The sequence below is a fragment of the Astatotilapia calliptera genome, chromosome 6 (genome assembly GCF_964374335.1).
Source record: "Astatotilapia calliptera chromosome 6, fAstCal68.1, whole genome shotgun sequence".
Taxonomy (NCBI): Eukaryota; Metazoa; Chordata; class Actinopteri; order Cichliformes; family Cichlidae; genus Astatotilapia; species Astatotilapia calliptera.
Genome location: NC_137427.1, coordinates 13923158 through 13943098, shown reverse-complemented (window position 1 = coordinate 13943098; position 19941 = coordinate 13923158). Strand labels below are relative to the sequence as shown.

The 19941-nt window shown below is 39.4% G+C and overlaps 2 protein-coding genes across 2 annotated transcripts in view; one reads left to right on the top strand and one right to left on the bottom strand.

The window, feature by feature from the left end:
* LOC113023937 (cytoplasmic phosphatidylinositol transfer protein 1) overlaps positions 1-8667 on the top strand; it is a 74862-nt gene extending 66195 nt beyond the window's left edge. Inside the window, exons 6-9 of the mRNA XM_026170420.2 lie at positions 2247-2342; positions 2793-2948; positions 3190-3253; positions 4903-8667. Of these exons, the coding sequence (XP_026026205.1) occupies positions 2247-2342; positions 2793-2948; positions 3190-3253; positions 4903-5258 (672 nt within the window). The 3' untranslated portion in view covers positions 5259-8667. The remainder of the gene's footprint in view (positions 1-2246; positions 2343-2792; positions 2949-3189; positions 3254-4902) is intronic.
* A 724-nt stretch (positions 8668-9391) lies between these two features.
* LOC113023935 (von Willebrand factor A domain-containing protein 7-like) lies at positions 9392-19848 on the bottom strand. The gene is made up of 18 exons (XM_026170416.2): positions 19700-19848; positions 19031-19253; positions 18306-18513; positions 17689-17774; positions 17479-17572; positions 17229-17357; positions 16942-17128; positions 15007-15176; positions 14650-14762; positions 14284-14400; positions 13731-13934; positions 13511-13646; positions 13053-13205; positions 12830-12922; positions 12268-12377; positions 11625-11789; positions 11041-11364; positions 9392-10386 (listed from the first exon to the last, which is right to left on the bottom strand). Exons 2-18 carry the CDS (start codon positions 19223-19225, stop codon positions 9889-9891), a joined length of 2982 nt encoding a protein of 993 aa, XP_026026201.2. The 5' UTR covers positions 19226-19253; positions 19700-19848; the 3' UTR covers positions 9392-9888.
* Between the last annotated feature and the right edge of the window lie 93 nt (positions 19849-19941).

Genomic DNA, 19941 nt, shown 5'->3' with positions numbered 1-19941 from the left:
AGCTATGGCTTTGCGATACACTTAAATCTTGGGCAGTGATATATTTACTGTTTGTTGTCATCTCTTACCCCCTCTTTCTGTACTAAATATACATTCAGTAATTATGCTAATTATTTTTATCCACTGAAAATGGGAGACTATACATTTAAAAAGGTTGTACTTCCCAAACAGTTAATGTAATGTGTTTGTAAAATCCAGGGAATTAAACTTGAGAGCCTGAGCTTCAATCACATCTTAATGATTTGAATTGAAAATCCAGCCTTATTCTTGATGGATAAGGCTTGTGCTATTATCATTATTAATATTATCAAAACAATCCCATAAAAATAGGTCTGTAGGTTCCCAGTCATTCAGGTCACAGGAGTCTTAAGTCATTGAACTGAATTCATTTGGACTTCTTTATATGTTTGTGAAGTTGTTTTTTTATCCAAGTCATTGATGACTCTCAGGACCACGTCCGAGTTGATACATGAGACTCTTCATCAGCTTGTAGAACTAAAGAAGGGTCTCAGATGAGAGGTAAAAAGTCTTCATTCAATACCATTTGTTAGTGTATCTAGAAAAAAAGATTAAATGTTATTTTCTCATAGCTAAAGACGTACCCTAAGTTTATTAGAGTATTTTGAGTATTTTCCTTGCTTATGTTTATATTGAAATGGTCTCTTAAGAGTTTTAGGTGCTGGTGCTGCATCAGTATCTTTAAAAATATTCAGCATCGAGTGAAAAAAACCCCCCCAAAACATTTCACTCATTCATTACTGCAGATGTTTGTTTATATTTTGCAGAGTGACAAAGTGCAGCTATTTTTCCTTCTTCTCATCTGTTGACACAAATCAATTTCCTGTCACTTCTTTTATTGCTTTCCCTGTCTGTCATTATCAGAACAGTTTCAGAATGTAATTGTAACCTTGGAATTATTTAAGTGCCACAGTGTCTAGTTTGTGATGTATCACAGTGTTGCTGTTGTAGTAGAAAGGACTATTTCTAGAGGTCAACTCATTATTTATCAAGCTTTTGATTTTGTTTCACACAAATTTTGCAGCAAGATGCTCACAAGCTCTGACTGTAGAAGAACTGATAAATCGACAAGTAGATGCATGCATAAATTGCAGTGTATTATAAACTAACTGCAACATCCCTTTATTCAACATGAGAAATAATGACCGACAGCAATAAGAAAGCAACACAAAGAATGAAGGAGGGCCGATGACTTCTCAACATTTGATGCAGTTATTGGAGTCAGCACTGGCAGTGCTGCAAAACATGGGAGAGAGCGCCCCCTACTGGTTATTTAGACAATAACATGTGGTTCAAGTGATGAGGCTTTAGAGCAGGGGTGGGCAACTCCAGGCCTCGAGGGCCGGCGTCCTGCAGGTTTTAGATGTGTCCTTGATCCAACACAGCTGATTTAAATGGCTAAATGACCTCCTCAACATGTCTTGAAGTTCTCCAGAGGTCTGGTAACGAACTAATCATTTGATTCAGGTGTGTTGATCCAGGGTGAGATCTAAAACCTGCAGGACACCGGCCGTCGAGGCCTGGAGTTGCCCACCTCTGCCCTGGTCCAATCTTACGACATAACTTGCATTTGTCCACTCAGCTTGTTGTTTATAAACTAAGCTGTAAAACATAGTGAAAGAGAGGAAGGCCAACTGCATGAATATGGAGGAAGCATGAATGGAAACAAAAAAGGAAAAGCAAGGAATCTTGAAAGTTAGAAGGACAGGAAATGAGTAGATGTGCCTGGACAGAATGCACTCGTTGAATTGAGGGTGTGGTAAAAGAAAATGCATGAGAGGTTTCACACAGGGAAACTGTAACCATAATAAGATCATGCAACAAAAAGAAAGAAAGAAAAAAGATACAGATATGATTGAATCAGGGCTGAGCTCAAGGAATGTAGACTTTGGGATTGCCCAAGTTACAACACATCTTATAACAAATGAAACATGCTCATGTCTCATAAAGTCTCATGAAAAATAGAATACAGCTGGTTAATGTTAAGCAGAAATAAGCAGTGTCTTCGCCATTGGACAGAATGACAGAGAAAGTGTAAGACCATAAGTAGAGCTATGGCTTTGCAATACACTTTGCGATACACTGGAGTTGCCCACCTCTGCTTTTAGAGTGACAAGGTACAAGTCAAGCAGTGTTAAGATTCTATTCCAACTCTTGCAGTGACCAGTAAGTACCTTTCTGAGATGTATTTATGTGACGACGGGCAAATCTACCTCGTCTGTTTTCAGATCTTTGACACTGAGCTGAAGGACCAGGAGAGGGAAGTTTGCTTCATCGACATCGCCTACGATGAAATCCCGGAGCGCTACTATAAAGAGTCTGAGGTGAGTTTGTGTAGGTGTGTGTGTGTGTTTGAAGGCTGTTAGCTAATAGGAGTAAACGCCCCTGGAGAGGTGTAAACACACTGGTGGAAACAGTAGTAAAAACTGTGTCATTTATTAAATCACTTCTAATGGAAAGGTTCTTCTGTTTCTAGATGGAAAATAGGAATACATTTTATTTTATTTTTATCTGTTCAGTTGTGTAAATTATGTGGACTTCAGAGCTGCACTTACCTCAAATGACTCTTCCATCTCACACATTTTTATCTGGCATCTATCTTTTTTCATAGCTGTTTAATAAAAGCTTGAGATTTTCTCAAGGACGAGGGTTAATGTGAAAAGGTGTTACTTACTGTCATTCAGTTCAAAGTTTTGATTATTTCCCAAGTCTGTTGCAGACACGATGCCAGTTTGGGTTACAGTGTCACATGTGTGATCACTCTACAATTGCAGGACTTACGATATTTCAAGTCTGAGAAGACGTCACGAGGGATTCTTCAGGAGGGCTGGAGGGACACGCAGGATCCCATCATGTGCTCATACAAACTTGTCTCAGTAAAGTTTGAGGTGTGGGGTCTGCAGACACGAGTTGAGCAGTTTGTCCACAAGGTGAGACGTCAGACGCAAGTCTTAATAAAATACATATTTCAAATTCTAGTACTGGATGAAGTAAATTTCCATAGTTACAACTGAAACGTGAATGTTTCCAACTTATCACAGCACATGTTCATCTTATGGTTGGTAAATGGGTTGAATATTAACAAACTGTAAGGCGTGGCTATTTATATTATTTGTGTGTTAGTTTATAAAGTTTTTCTGGACTTCAGACCGTCTTTGTATTTTTTTACAGGTGGTTCGGGATGTGCTGCTGCTGGGACACAGGCAGGCTTTTGCCTGGGTGGATGAGTGGATAGGTAGGTCACTGCTGAACTTATGTCGTTAAAGTATTTAGTTTTCTTGTCTAAGTAATAGTACACAGTGCTACATGCAGTGGTAGCACGTCCATAGTTTAACAAATGTTTGAATTTGACATGTTCTTGTACTTTGCATTGTAGATCACTGTAGTTTACTTCCTGCCTCATTCATTGCCATGCATGAACAGTCATTCGGCCTCCAGCTAAACCCGGCCACTGCTAGTCCTGTTTATTCTCTTACAGCATGGAACCTCTTCTCACAACTAACCCACTAATAATAAACACTTTTTGAGCATGGTCAAAGTTTGTTTCAACTGAGACCTGCGCAATAGAAATATATTTCAACCACATTCTTTCATGTTTCATAATGGAGACATTCATATGTACCAGTTGATGCAACAAAAAAAAATAAAAAAATGTAAAGAGTAGAAACAGTATTCTAAAACTGAAACAAAGTATCAGCAAAATAAAATGCGTGCAGCGCATCTGACTGGCTGGTTGTGGTTAAATTTCCACTTATTCCTTTATTCCTTGGTGATGAGTGTGGTCCTTACTGAAACATGAAAGCTACCGTTGTCTGTTTCTGTGAATTTTGTGGTTGTGCAAGAAGCAGCTCTGTTTGCTCGTATAAGTGGCTGCAGCACATTAACTGTAGGGTGCATAGATGAGCCCATTGTCTTTGCCCTGAAATGTTCCCCTTCTCTATAACCACTAACCATTGCAGCCTGCACTTTTTTAATACTCCTAAAATCTTTTCACTGTGGAATGATTTTTTTTTTTTTTGCCTGTGGAATCGGTTTTGCAGGTGTTTCTTTTATGCTTGCAATGATCCAGCCTCTCCATGCTTTTCCTTTGTCTTGAAACATCCTTGACCTTATCAGTCCTTTCCTCTTTGTGTGCCTCGGATTTGTTTGGTTTTATCCCACAAACTCTTTGGGTCTTGGGAAGCTGGCAGCTTAACCTCTAAAGCTTTAACTTCAAAAAAAGCCTGCCTTTGCCACCTAACGCTCTCGCTCCCCCACCTGTCTCTCAATTGGAGAACGTTGTAGGAGAGTTACCAACATTTCGACCCCCGTTCCACCCCTCCCCCCTTCTTCCAGATATGACTTTGGATGATGTGCGGGATTACGAGAGAAAAATGCATGAGAAAACCAACATTAAAGTTTGCCATGAACAGCAAGAGCATTCCACAACAAACGCATCTTCACTGGATGACATAGAGATCCATGACAAAGCAAGCGTATGTGTCTTTTTCATTGTTTTTTTTACTCCATTGCCCCTCTTTTCTTATATTTAAACTGATGATGACTCTCCTCTGAAGCGTTCACAGCTGACTTTACATGTTCTCATGGATCGACTTATTCTGAGTCAAACTACTCACACACAAAGCCAAAAAACGAAATTTAATTTGAACTAACAGTTATGATGATTCTAAAAAAAAATGGTTCCTAAAAAATTCACGTTATCCACGTTTTTTTGTAAATATGTGGTTTGTTTTGTTTTTTAGTCTTTTACTGACCATGTACCATTTTCTAGGTGTGGCTGTGTTAACACATTCCAGCTTAACGTTTCTACATTCATACAAAGGCTTAAAAAGTTGTGTCCACCTTTCTGTCACTGGTCTTAATAAAATAAAATTTCTGATCCAGACATGACGATGGATGAGGTGAGAGAGTTTGAGCGCGCCATCCAGGAGGCCACGAACCAGAAGATTGGGATGTTTCCCCCGTCGATCTCTATCAGTGAGACACCCCTGTCCTCCTGTGCCCTCACTGGCCCTGCCAGCGCCCCCTCCACACCCATGTGCACCGATGCGCCTGAGTCACTCTCTGTCCCCAAGGACCGACCCCGCAAAAAGTCTGCCCCAGAAACCCTGACCCTTCCTGACCCAGCTCCAAGTGACGTCCCCCAGGGCTCAACCGTAAGCCCATTACCCACTTCAAACCACCTCCAACCATCCACACCGCCCTCTAATTCTGAGCTTGCTGAAGTGGAGGACCAGTAGAAGAACTTGGAATCTCTTTCCCTACCCCTTATTTTACTTATTCCCAGTACCTGTTGTCTTATGTGCCCAAATGAGACTAGCCTAACCTCCAAACACCAGTGCCCAAGACAGTCAAGTTCCTTAGCCATATCCAATGAATTGCCATAATCCTGAAAAAAACAACAATCACTCTACAACAATCACTCTACCATCCAGGGCAGCTGTAGGCTAAGCCACTGTGACGTGGCAGGCTTCTTCTTCCTGTGACTCTAACCAGCCACATTTAATCTAACAACCACCCACGGTCTTTAATTAAAGCAAAGCTTGTCAAATTGTATTTTATTTTTTTGACCAGCAGTTCTTTAACTCATCGGAATAAATTCCTGGCATTGTTTCCTTAGTTGTTATCGTCAACCATAAAGGCTGGCTATGAACTATCGAACTTTGAATAGTTGCCTTAACACCACAGAGCCATTGGTGTTTAATAGTTTTGACGACATGTGCAAATGAATGAATTTGTAAAATGGCTGTCGTGTATTCAATTAGAAATGTAATCATTGAAATGCACTAGAGTAGCACTGTAGATGTAATTTGTTAAAAAATCATACATTGAAATGAAAAGACAGCCAAGAACCCTCATAAAAGATGCTCCCGTTTCTTGAGCCGTCCAAACTAGTCATTGGATCAGACTCTGCCCATTCCTTTGTTTTCCGAACTCCATTAATATAAGTGATGCAAGAGCAGTACAATCATAGAGTAAACACCTCAGGTCTCCCCCAACTCTATCTGGCACGCACTCCAAATACAGGGATTGTACTGTGTGTTTCTCTCCCTGGTTATTGCCAAACACGTGCATTTTGTACCTCCGCTGACATAATACAGTAACTATTGTACTATACTAGTCTGCCTAACCCTTGGAAATGTTTACACATCAGAAACCTTGGAGCATTTGCATATTAGCAGTCATGTTCAGAATAAGCTGTTGTTATTACTGCATTTGTCGTTTTAACGTGACAGTTGCAGTGTTGAAAGGTACTGCATATATCTTACTGAAGTTGACTGAGAGGTCAGTACAACAAAAGTACTTCATTACAACCAAGTCAAGTGTTGCCTGAAACTAATGCTGGACATCACATGTGACATAAATGTGATCCTTTTTGATCAAATCAGCGAGTCACTTTTACGTCACATGCAGGAACAAGGCCATTTTTGAGGAGGTTTTTCTTTTTGTTTTGTGCATAGTGGAGGTAGCAGCAACTCAGTGTTTGATTGGAGGAGAAGGGCACGTGCGTCAAGCTGACTTGAGTATGTGCCTCATTAGGTGCAAAGTATTTGCAGAAGTGCTTACTTTTTTGTCTCACCAGTGTTGGCAGAAAACAGTTTTAAAACAGAAGTGTCATTTGTAGTGAGCTATTATCATCCAAAACCGCCAGGATGACAATTTGTCCTGTGAAGGAATAAAAAAAATGGTATTAATCAAAGACAGGTTTTTATATATGCTGCATGGATTTTTCACACCACATATTATATGAAGTAGATGGATATAATGTAAATGGATGATTTGATATATTTGGTGATTGAACCGCGTAAGAATAACGAATGCTTACATTTGAAGTCTGTAGTCATTTTGTAAAATATAACATCCAAATTTGAAGTGAAATGAAAGCATGTCCAGAGAATATACTCTGTAGGCCTATAAACTCTTTGAACTCAGTGCCTCTGCATGCAGAATTATATAATTACCGACATGTGTGTAAACCAAACTCTTATATTTAAGCAACAGACACACAAAATGCTGTTGCATTCTTCTTTCCCGGCTTTTTCCTGGCTCAAATGCTGCATTTAAGAATAAAAATGGGATAAAACGTCACATAAAGTAGCTGAATTGCAACATAATCAGATCAAGTCCATCATATCAAATGACACCACCAGATTTTCAAGTAACAGGGCTAACTTGTTATGTTTTAGTAAAGAAATTATTTGTTCGCTTCCCCCCTCCTTATGCGATTACCAACCTACAGCGCAATGCATTTTGCACTTTCCAGTCTTTGACACCTTATTTGACAATGAAGGAATGTGTTACATTACTGTCTTGCTGGGTTTGTTGGACCAAAGTCCCATATTACAGCATATTAACTTCAGAGAGAGAAGGTCAAAGAGAAAATCCTCGATGGTCTTCTCCTACAATATTGTTACTATTTTGTACAGTTTCTCACTTGCTTTTGTTAAAAAACAGAAAAAAAAACTGTAGCCATTTATCTGTAACTGTAGCTTTTGTCTTTGCCTTCTGAGGATACAAATGCTATATTCTGGTTATTGGCCCTTTGTTGATCTGTTATGTATAAGCTTATACATACTTACAACTCTGGTATTGACCACCTCTCTTGTCAGGAACAAAGAGATCCAGGGACATGTTCGATCTACCATGGGCTATTAATAAAATGCAAAATATCCAACTGTGTAACATTAAGCTCTGCTCTGTTTAAAAGAGTAACACATTAGGTATTGTAAATACTGTTGTTAATGATTAATATAGTAGATTTCTTATATTGAACCTGTTCAAAGTTTCATTACTGATGTGACATGAATGTGCTTAAAGCAGACAAAGAAGGTTACTCTTTTGTGTTTGTGTGATTAGGATGGCATTTTCACAGACATGGATTCAAATGTCTGTTTTATTCTAGATCTAGGCTTGATATGTGTCTAATCAATGAAGCTGTCATCTATTGAGCATACTGAATTTGGTTATGTTTACTTTTCTCAGTTAAGTATCAAAGTTCCTCATCGTAGTGGTGCACTTTTGACTCCGGTTGCTTTTGATGACCCTGCGGGGCAATATTATTTTCCAAGTCGTACAACAAAATGAAGCGTTTCTTTTTAGTGGTGTGGCTGCTTTGATGTTTACTCGCCATGTTTATTGAGGGTTGATTGGCTCTTCTGTTTTCCTTTATGTAGTAAACCTGCTGTACTTTGATTTAGTGATGATGTATTGTTCAGAGAAAAATGGTTTTAAAAATGAGTTTATCACCATTTCTTTTGTCAAGAGGACCAAACATTTCACTCCTCCTCCCCTCTTCCTGATGCAGTTTGCATTCGGCCAGGCTGTCGTGCTGTCTCCTGATATTTGGGGCCTGTGTCACAAAGCAGAGTCATGGAGTTATTTGGGATCTGTCACTGAGTAAAAGCACAGCTCAGTGTACTGCAGCATGTGTACGTTTCTGGCTCATCAAACTTTCTTCGTTAATTGTGCTTTGTGACACAGGCCCCAGAAGTGCCATTCTTGTTTAGCTGCTGGAAGTTGCTCTTAGTTCTTCCACTTATACTATTATTGCATTTGCTATATTTTTATTGCAGTTCAAGGTTAATTTGGTTCTTTGTTGTAATTATGGTTTTACTTTTTTCTGAAATAAACTTTATTAGCTATTACAAATGTGTATCTATTCTTTTTTTAGTTCTAAGGCCCAAATCATCAGCCCTACACCACCGTGCTTGACATTTTGCCTGAAGTGTTTGTCCTGACATGTTGGTGTGGTGTGCATGATGTGTAGCGGCAGTTAACACACACCTGTATGCTCCAGATGGGTAAACTACCAAAACATCTGTTCCTCATTTAGGTGCTCACACTCGCTGATGAGCATTTAATCAAATGCATTTGATTGACATTACAATTGAAAGTTGAGCACTTTCTTTTTCACATGACTCCATTTATGTAATGGAATTACAATTACTCAGCAATATGTTAGCGTAAGATTGTTGTTAGTGTAATAGTGTAATCATACTGTTCAACTTTATTGGTGCATTGTTGAATAACCAAAACATTGCAGAGTACTTTCAAAAGAAAGAAACTGTCATTGTAAAATGACCTACCAGTCTCCAGCTGAGTAATAATAACTACATTATTAATATGCTTTGGAATCCAAATATAGAGGCAAAGTTAAACCACTCAAGAATAATTTAGCACACTTCTAACATATTAAATGGTGTTTTTTCTTGGTGCTACAGTGAGAATCCAGATGCTTTCTCTGGTTTGTCACTGGAACAATAATATAAAATAATTCTCCATTAATGACCGCAGGAACACCATTATAATCTGTAACCTCTTTAATAAGGAGACAATTAAGTGATACTTGTAAATTGATTAAAATCACATTTATTTACGTTTTAATTAAAGTCAACATTTTTTTATATGTATGTGTTCTTATATATATAATGTTGTATTTCAGTAGGTTGTTACAAATCTTCAGTGGTAACACACAAAGAAAGGGATGTCTGGATTGGTGACTTCTCAGAGATAAGAAAGAGATACCAGGAGCAGGTAAGATACTGTATTTCCACCTATGCAAAGACTGACTGTAGAAATATAAGAGAGAACATTAATGCTGATTTTATGTAGTGGAATCACTTTATAATCTTGTTTACTACATAATAATTTATTCTAGGAAATTACAGAAATTAACAGGCCAAAAAGTTGATGTATTTAAAGTGTTTACAATTTAAACACAAAAACATGCCAGGGTAATAGGTGTTAGTATTTAAAGATACTTTTCTCAGTGTGTTGCTTCATAGCCATTTCAGCTCAGCAATCAAAGATGGGTCACTTGGCTCATATGTCACAAATTACAAATACAGTGCAATTTCCATTTGTTCTCTTTTACTTCCAAAGTACAGAGAACACAACAGTGAGCCAAACAATGGTTGATATGTTCAAAGTGTACCCTCCGGTGGATGTTGTTTGAACTGCAGATGTAGTTGCAGGGGTAGTTGTAGTTGCTGGGGTAGTTGTAGTTGCAGGGGTAGTTGTAGTTGCAGGGGTAGTTGTCGTAGGAGGAGGTGTGGTAAGCACTCTAGCCTGTCCCACACATGTCCCCACATTTCCTACTCTATCTACAGCAGTCAGCTCCACAATCGGTGAGCAGCAGGAGGCAGTGTAGGTAACCAGGGTAATATTCTCAACCCCTGCTTCAACCACTGTGCTCATATTCAGAGTACCATTCCCTTGGCTAATGGTTACACTCTCAATGCCAGTTCCATTGATGCCATCAGTGAAATTGGCAATGAACTCCCACTGGGAGGAAGCACAACGCAATGAAGTGGAATCACAGGTTGATGTGTTGACTACCTGGCAAACTGGGCGGTTAACATCTGTCACCTGGAGACAGAAATATGAAAAGAATGAAAAGTACTGGGTGGTTGGGTATGTGTCACACCAGTTATTAAAGATAAAAAGAAAAGAACACTAATTAGATCTTTGCGTGTCAGTTAGATTCAGTTCATCCCGCCTCCCATGTCTTTCTTTGTGCTGATTGCTCTCACATTTCTGTCTTATTTTAATACTATTTTTGTCTTGCATTTAGTTTTACTTTCTTTATCTCGTCCTTGATTGTTTGCACTTGTTTGTTTACCCGCCTGTTCCACGTTCACCTAATCATCATTTGAGTATTAATATCCTCAGTTCTCCCTTTTTCATTTTTGTGATGTGCTTCTCGTGTCTTTCTTATACATAAAGGTGTGTTTTATTTTTTTTCAGCCAGTCTGGCATTTGTGTCCTTGTCTAGCAACCCGTGACAAACAATTTAACATATTCAGTTTCAATTAATGTATAATGATTCACAGGAGAAGTATGACACATAAAGCCTAACTGTAACTGCAAGACAACAATATTAAAACGAATTGCGTGTGAAATTTAATCTTTCATTTGAAATAAAAATAACAAAAATTTCTTTTTGATATATTATGTACGTGATCATTAATTATTACAGAATTAAGAAAAATGTTGAGAAATATTCTAACCATTATCACTCACCTTAGCAGTCACAGAAAACCTGAGAACTACATAGTTGATGTCGGTGGCAGCGGCGTTTTCTGCCTCAATGGTGAGGGTCACGTCTGTTCCTGATGCAGCACTGGATGGAGCTGTTAGGGTCACGGTGCCAGTGGCTTTACCTCCACTGCCTGCTACAGTAGTAACACTGCTGGGTGAAGTGGAAGTATAACTGCGGTCATTGCTGACTCGCACTGTAAATGTCTCAGTTGCAGAGTCAGTTATAACTCCATCAGTAGTTGCGGCGACTGTGAAGGGGATGGAGATAGTGGTGCCCGGCTCGATGTTGGTATTATTGGCTTCAGCCTGGACAAGAAGAGAGAGGGAGAGGAGCAGGGGAATTATTTTTTTTTAAAGATTGTAGATAATAATATGTTGATGCATAATGACATGACTTCACACTGAAAGAAGCACAGTAGGAATGGCTGTTGTTTATGATTGTAGACTTATTTACATAGATGGCTATTACAAATTATATAAAGTTAAAAAAATCAATGTAAAAATGTTTCAGTTTACTTATGGTGAGGTTAAGGATTCTTCAGAAAGCACACATTAACTGTTCTCACAGTGACAGAGATGCTGGAGGTCTTGATCTGTGTGGACGCTTGTCTCTGGAAGCTGCTTGAAGTGGACCTGGAAGTGGAGCTGCTGGCCTCTCCTTTCAGGATAAGCACAAACTCACCTGCTGGGATTCCACTAAATGTCACCAGGAAATCGTTGTTTCCTAATGACTGCATGAGAGAAAAAGCAGCAACATGCATTGTCAACAGATTAACAGTAACCAAACCAAACAATATATGACTACATCCTTATGGCAGGGTAGGGCGAGTGCGAGGAGTATTTGTGGATGTTGCAGCACATTCATGTATTTAAGGTTTGAAAATTGGCTGCTAGTAAATAGTGTGGCAAAAAATAGCGGCCTTCATTTAATTAAAATGAAAACTTCTGCCTTGTAAATTCACACAATATTAATTAAGCTCTGAAATGCCAACAATATCTCTGTAGTATGTAGTAATATTATCATTTCAAAGAAATGCTTATTCAGTTCACTGAGGTTTATTCACAGCTCGTGATTTCTATTGGACCAATGAACACTATGGGTTTATTTCTTTTTCAGTCACTGCGTTGTAGATTTGCTGGTGACACTTGGGATTAATGCATGACTCCAACTTCAACTAAGCCTTATCTGTCAGATAGACGGCCTCACACCTGCAATGATCCTTTGACCTCTGTCGGACCTGAGCTGTCAAACAGTGTGACTTCTGTGACCTTTACTGTTTCACTTTCTGTCACAGTGACCAAGAAGCTGGTATTACCACCTGAAAGAGAGGTGAAGAAAAAAGGTAACTAAATGAGTATCAGTATGACATGCCCTTAAAGTGAAACACAACCTGCAAAAATAAAAAAGGTAAGCTGTAGGACAGAATTGTTAAGTTTGAACTGTACTAACTGTAACATGATGTAGCAATAACCTTTTGGGCACAGAGCAACTTTTTCAAGACAGATGATTGTTGATTAAAATGGTAAATGGCCTGTATTTATATAGCGCCTTACTAGTCCCTAAGGACCCCAAAGCGCTTTACATATCCAGTCATCCACCCATTCACACACTGATGATGGCAAGCTACATTGTAGCCACAGCCACCCTGGGGCACACTGAATTAAAAGATGATTAAAAGATGACTCTTTGGACAATGTAGAAAATTGTCTACCACAACAGAACTTTACAACTGTAAAAATGAACAAACAGTCACAATAAAAGTAGCCTGACCTGAGAGAGGACGTCCTTCTTTTACACTGAAGTCCCCATGGGCTCCCTCATGCTCTTCGACAAGGTTATAAATGAAGTCCACTGAACTCTGACCTGATACAGAAAATAGATCAGAAGGGATGGAATACGTATGTTCAGTAGTAGAAACAGACCTTGTAAATACATTTTTTCTAAAACATTTCATGTAACTCAGAGCCTAAAAATCAGCTTCCATAATACTGACCTGTAACCTTAACTAGGTAAGGGTTACTTGAGCTAACACTGAGTTGCCATAGGCCTGTTTCATTATCAGTGTTGAGGCTTAAACGACGCAAGTTTCCTGCTGTGGTGACAAATGCCAAAGGACCACTGGACTGACTGGAAGTCTGAGATACACCTGGAGGAGAGGGACAAACGATTATAAAGGTGTTTTCAACATGACAGTGTAAGAAGTAGAAGTTTAATAAAACAAATGCATCAAATAGAGCCTTAGAATTAAAAGCCTGAACCATGAAATACTCGGCAGAAAATGTGTTTCGTGAACCTTCTCATTACATTAAAAATAAATAAATAATATGTATATATATACTATAAATATTCAATATAGTATAATAATATACTATATGCATTCAATTTGCATACATGAGTTTAAATTTCTATCATATTTGCTACAGGGTAAACAGACATTCATGATGACAAAACCTGTGGAGCTGGTGAGGCTGAAGGTGAGAGCTGAGTCTCCTGTGATGTAAGCTGTTATGTTCTGTAATGAGCTATCAACAGTAAAATTAAAACTGTCAGGCCTTCCAGGATTCCTTGATGCCTGAAAAACTGTCACCTAAGAGAAAAAGGAGAGAAACATCACATTTCCTCACACAGTGTGATCTTCAGTCAGATATGATTCTCTTGATTGATGTCTTACCACAGCGCTGGCTGATGAGTCTACTATAACACTGGTAGCCAGAGAGAGTTCTGACTTAGTGACCTGAATGGCCTGACCTCCAGAAGCTTCAGCTAGGTCTTGGTATAATTGGACAGCAGATCGACCCATTACACGTGGAGCCACACCCTGAGAGGTTCTGCGGCGCCGTCGACCTGCTGCAAAGCCTGTGAGCATGAAAGTAACCTGCAAGGATGAGGAAAAAAATCTTAAAAGTTAGGACCACAAGCCTAAGTGGAAAACATTTATTGATAATGAAGATGAAAGATGAATGATAATCAATGAGCTAGGCCAGAGGCAGCAGCTTTCGGGCCTGGCAGCCTTGACAGACGATGAAAAACATGCAAAGGAAAGGAGGTTGGAGCACAGAAAAAAACACACATACAGGTGTGTGGGGAACCTGTTTAAAAAGTTTGGTCCCTCCGAACTTCAGATAATGTTCTTCATTTCAAGACAAATGTTATACAAATTATCAGATGTTACATGCCAAAAATGACATTTTTAAGAGCAAGGATGATACAAAGTTTACTCTTACCTGAGATTTGGTGCTCTCTATAAGAGCAATAATGGTGTTTTTCAGGTGGGCGTCTTTAGCTGGAGCATCAGTGAAGAGAAAAATCTCAGAGAAGGGTGGAGCTGCTGTCAGTGCAAGCTTCAATATTATTTGTATGAAAGACAGGACAAAGTATCAACAATTAATAATTAATAATAATAATAAAAAATACAGTCTGAGTGAAAAGTGGCATTTCTGGCCACCTCAACTACACGTGTTTAATAATAAAAGGTCATTCTGAGAATACTGTGTCTATACTTTTTCTATACCATTTTTTTCTCCCAAATCAAATATGATGTTTTTAAACTTTTGTCTAAAGTAGAAAACAGTTTGTTATGTTGTTAGCACCTGCAGTCCAGACAAGGCCATTTCTGGGGTATCTCCTCCTCCATCCGCAGTCAAACTGTTGATCTTTCCTTTGAAGATGTCTGCATTAGATGTCATAACTATCGGTCCAAAATCTGCACATGGAAGAAAAGATATAGAAAACATAGAGAATTTAAAAAAAATGTTCAAAGTGACACATTTGCTCTTTTAAAGATTTGCTACAAACACAGCTGCTATTATATTCTCATTCATATGGAAAACAGAAAATTAACTCCCAAATTAAGTCTATAATAATGTAATAATCATTATTACAATATTCTTTTCAAACAACATCTTTTCTACATAACAAAGCACAAATTCGTCCTGTAAATGATCTACCTGGGTCATTGAAAGGTACCAATATATAACCAGAGGGTTCCTCTCCTGTTCCCCTTTTTCTGTCAATGATCTCAAAAGAAACCCTCTTTGCTTCATCAATGTCATCACTCATACTTCCTGTTGTGTCTATGACAAAACACAACACAGGAGACTGGGAGAGGCCCATCAGTCTGTAGAAACAAACATTAGAAAAATCAACAACAAATTACATATTTTCGTATTATTAATCTGATTTCTTTGAAACTATGGTTTCATCCATCCATCTTCATCCGCTTTATCCGAGGCCGGGTCGCGGGGCCAGCAGCCTAAGCAGAGAGGCCCAGACCTCCCTCTCCCCAGCCACCTCCTCCAGCCTATCCGGGGGAACACCAAGGCGTTCCCAGGCCAGCCGAGAGATATAATCTCTCCAGCGTGTCCTGGGTCTGCCCCGGGGCCTCCTCCCGGTGGGACATGCCCGAACCACCTCAGCTGGCTCCTTTCGATGTGGAGCAGCAGCTGCTCTACTCTGAGCCCCTCCCGGATGGCCGAACTTCTCACCCTATCTCTAAGGGAGAGGCCAGCCACCCTTCGGAGGAAGCTCATTTCTGCCGCTTGTATCCGCGATCTCGTTCTTTCGGTCACTACCCACAGCTCGTGGCCATAGGTGAGGGTAGGGACGTAGATCGACCGGTAAATTGAGAGCTTCGCTTTTACACTCAGCTCCCTCTTCACCACGACGGACCGGTGCAGCGTCCGCATTACTGCAGCTGCAGCCCCAATCCGTCTGTCGATCTCCGGCTCCCTTCTCCCATCACTCGCGAACAAGACCCGAGATACTTGAACTCCTCCACTTGGGACAGGAACTCATCCCCGACCCGGAGTGGGCACTCCACCCTTTTCCGGCTGAGAACCATGGCCTCAGATTTGGAGGTGCTGATCCTCATTCCCGCTGCTTCACACTCGGTTCCAGTGCGAGCTGGAGGCCCCCACCCGATGAAGCCAACAGAACCACATCATCCGCAAAAAGCAGAGATGAGAACACAGACTGGAGTGGTGCTAACAGCAGCTACGCATGATGACGCAGTAGTCTTTAAGAGTATGATGATTGTCAAAGCCTATGCATTTTCTTTTTTCACAAGCATCAATGAAACTATGGTTTCATTGATGCTTAATTCATTAGCAGGGAAAAATACACTTATTAGGAACACCTGTTTAACTCCTCGTTAACACAACTATCTAACTATCAGGTCACATTGCATGAACCCCATGTATTTAGGCATGTGAACATGTCCAAGATGATCTGAAGTTTTAACCGAGCATCAGAAAAGGAGAGGAAGATTTAAGTGACTTAGAACGTGGCTTAGTTGTTGCTGCCAGACAAGTTGGTCTGAGTGCTGCAGAAAACTGCTGTTCGACTTTGATTTTGCCACATAACCATCTCCAGTGTTTACGGAGACAGTAATATCCAGTGAGCTGCAGTTCTCTGGGTGAAAATGTCTTGTTGATGTCAGAGGTTACAAGAGACCGGTGACCAGAGTGCTTTAGGTGAATAAGAAAGAAATAACCACTCACTATGTAGAAGACCATCTCTGAATGCACAACACCTCTAACCTTGAAGTAGGCTATCTACAGCAACAGAAGACCACAGCTCTGACACTTCTCTGTCAGCTAAGATGAAGCTTATAAAAAGGCCACTAGAAACTGAAACAGAAATGGTGGCAGTCTACAATGTCTGTATTTGAGATGCAGAAAAATATAGCTCCATGCACAGAAATACCTCAGACAAACCAATTTTTTTTAATCCCCCTCATCTAAATCTAATCTAAAAATGATGATCAATTCAATAAAAAGCAAGAGGTGCAGGAATGTTTAAGTGTTTATTTTTTTATCATGTGCTTCAGCTCCATTTTCCCCACATTTGTTTCCTCTCGTGTGACACTTGAGAGCTAGCTTTACCTCGTGAAGTTTGTGTCTCCAGATGCTAATCTGATGTCCTCCAGAAGCTCCATGGTGGCACGAATAGCCAGATTAGCTGCTTCATTGTGACGGAAGCCATGACTGGAATTAAGTGTATCCTTATTGATCCCGCCCACTGGATCCCTCCTGCTTGTGCGATCAGCAGATCCACCATGACTGCATTTACCTTTGAACAGGGATAACATTTTATCATTTTGTCAAGAGATATTGAAAACATACAAAGACTTTATCATAACACATCAAAAGAGATGATTGCTCCAAGTTACCTGTAGGTTTTGATGAGGAGATTAGGTTAAAGTAGCCTGAAGTCAGAAGTCCCTGGTTCAGCACATCAGGCAGAATGTTGTTGGTACAGTTCTCTCCTACGCAACTTCTGCAAGTTGGAGTATTTTGTCCTGCAGAAATATCAAATAAATAAGAAAAAAAATATTGATTTATATTTTGAAAGTAAACATTACAAATACTTCTACAAATTTAATCTAGATCATATTTAAACTGGAAATTCTCAACTCCTACCTGCCAAGTTCTTAAGAGGTTGGTCAGGTCTGATCAGAGCACTGTATGGAGCTTTATTTCCCAGCTCCACCCAGTTACTGTGGCTGTAGAAGTCCTTCATATACAGAAAATGAAAACAAATTTAGAATATCACCTTTGCGTTTTGTTTTAATTACACAATGCTGTCATCTAGCAGTCTTAACAAATTAGCAGTAAATTAAGTATCAGTACCTGTAGAGTGTGACAGATTTGCCCTAGAGACCACCTCCCTTGGATATAGTTTTCTATCTTAGCATGCGCCTTCACCACAGATGCACCTTATTATTAAAATACAACAGATTAGACACAAGCTGCAATAGTGTAGCCTGCACTGCAAAACCTGAATTACAGCATTACATCACCAGTCTTTATCCACTCAAAGCAGTGTTACAGTGTGTGTGTGTGTGTGTGTGTGTGTGTGTGTGTGTGTGTGTGTGTGAATGTTGAAGATGTTATTCTGCAAGATTTCTGATTGAAGTTGGCAGTTCCAACTGACAAACAAGTCTTGCTTGTTGAGTACTGAAGTAATCTGTAACATCACTTTCCTTCCCTAGATATAGAACTTTCAAGTATGTAAGACTTTTGTGGGAATTGCTACAAACCTTGTTGAAATGAGAAATGTTACAAAAATTCTTTCTAGATTTCAGTTTTTGTTTTTTGATTTTCTGTTATTTACCAAACCCTAATTCTAAACACTTTTCTTCATTAGGCTGTTGAATTCTATAGATCTGTATTCACATGAGTTAGTTATACATAGTATAACATTATTATTTTCATTATTAAACTATTATTGACAAGCTTTGAGGTACCTTCAGTGATGATATCCCGTCCTTCCTGGAAGGTCTCATCGTCAAAATGGCGTGCTGCACTCAGGAAAAAAACTCCATCCACCTCTGCATTGCTGAGGTACATAGAAACAATGGCAGTTTCAAACTTGATGGTGGAAACGAAAGATGTGACGGTATCCATAGACGAACAGGCCCTTTGCACCTTGCCAGCTGACAAGTTGTTATCAATCTGGAGACAATAAATTTGTATATTACAACTCCTTGTATTATGTATCTTATTCGCATGTTAACCAAAATTGGTACTAACTATTGCACTAAAGGTAAGAGTAGTCTTATCTCATCATCAGCAATTATGACCAGCTAAGTAGTTTGTGCGTAATATAGTACATAGTAATAAAGTGCAGGTCCCACTGGTGACACTGCTAATTTTGATAAGAGGCCACTGGCAGCAGTGTGGCCTCTGTTGACTGGGCTTGCTTGAGCACAATCCAACAGAATCTTTGTCATTATGTATGCAGATGGATGTATCAAAGTGACACCAACATGAATAGTAGGACACGAGGTTTTATAGCACAACACTGAACTGTACGAAGAAAAATGTAATTCATGTTGTGGCTGACTGATATATTTCTCCACTCAACAACATTAGAATGAGAATAACATATATTCTTTCGTTAGTGTTAAACACTAAGCGAAGCACAGATGTATCACTGTTCTTGCTGTGTTTCTTTGTAAGTCTAACTCACAATCAGATTGAAGTCCAGTCCTTTAGAAGCAGCGATATCTCGGCAGACCTCTGCTGTCTTTCGAAGGACTGCTGTTCGTGTGATTTCACGGTGGGTGAATGAATTCGAATTGACTAGTGGTTTAAAGCTATGAATAAGACCTGGGAGGGAGAGGACCAGCACCACCAGAAGCATCACTGACTGCCTGGTAGTCATAGTCGAGCAGGTAGGCCGGATGGTAATGCTGAAAGAAAAAGAAATCCTGATGGAAACTCCCCATGAATGTTTATTCTCATCAATGGTCATGACAATTTGAACAGAATCAACCTTTTGGGACAAAAAGGATGTGATCAAGCACAGAGACTGCCTTTGCAGTTAATGTAAAGCAGTGCAACTATTACACATTGAAAGTAAGTGGAAATGATCATGTTTGATATTTTATTAAACAGATTAACGCTATTAACATCAGCACTACATCATATGATAATTTTATACTGGACCTCACATTTTACTTAGATGTAAAAACGATTGATACAAATGCATTGGTCATTTACTTCCATTCATTAATATTGAAAATAATATAGAAAAAACAAATGGGATACTAGGAAAAAAACAGATGGTACAACATATGTTTAAGATGCCAAAATAATTCTATGATACACTATAAAAAGGTTTCACTGTCCATCTTACCTGTGTGAACCGTTCTTAGGTCGTTCTTAGGTAGTTTTGTAGGATTCAGTCTTTAGAACTTCTTCAGTGTGAGACTTTGTTTACTCAAGTAGATTATAGTCTATAGTCAGATGTGTGTTTTCTGCTTCAATTCTAGGCTGCATCTGAGTGTGCTTTGGGTGTGTGTGTGTGTGCTCTGAATCATTCCTCTTATATTTGTGCCTCCCTTAAGCTGATGAATTCCAAAGAACACCCACACAAAC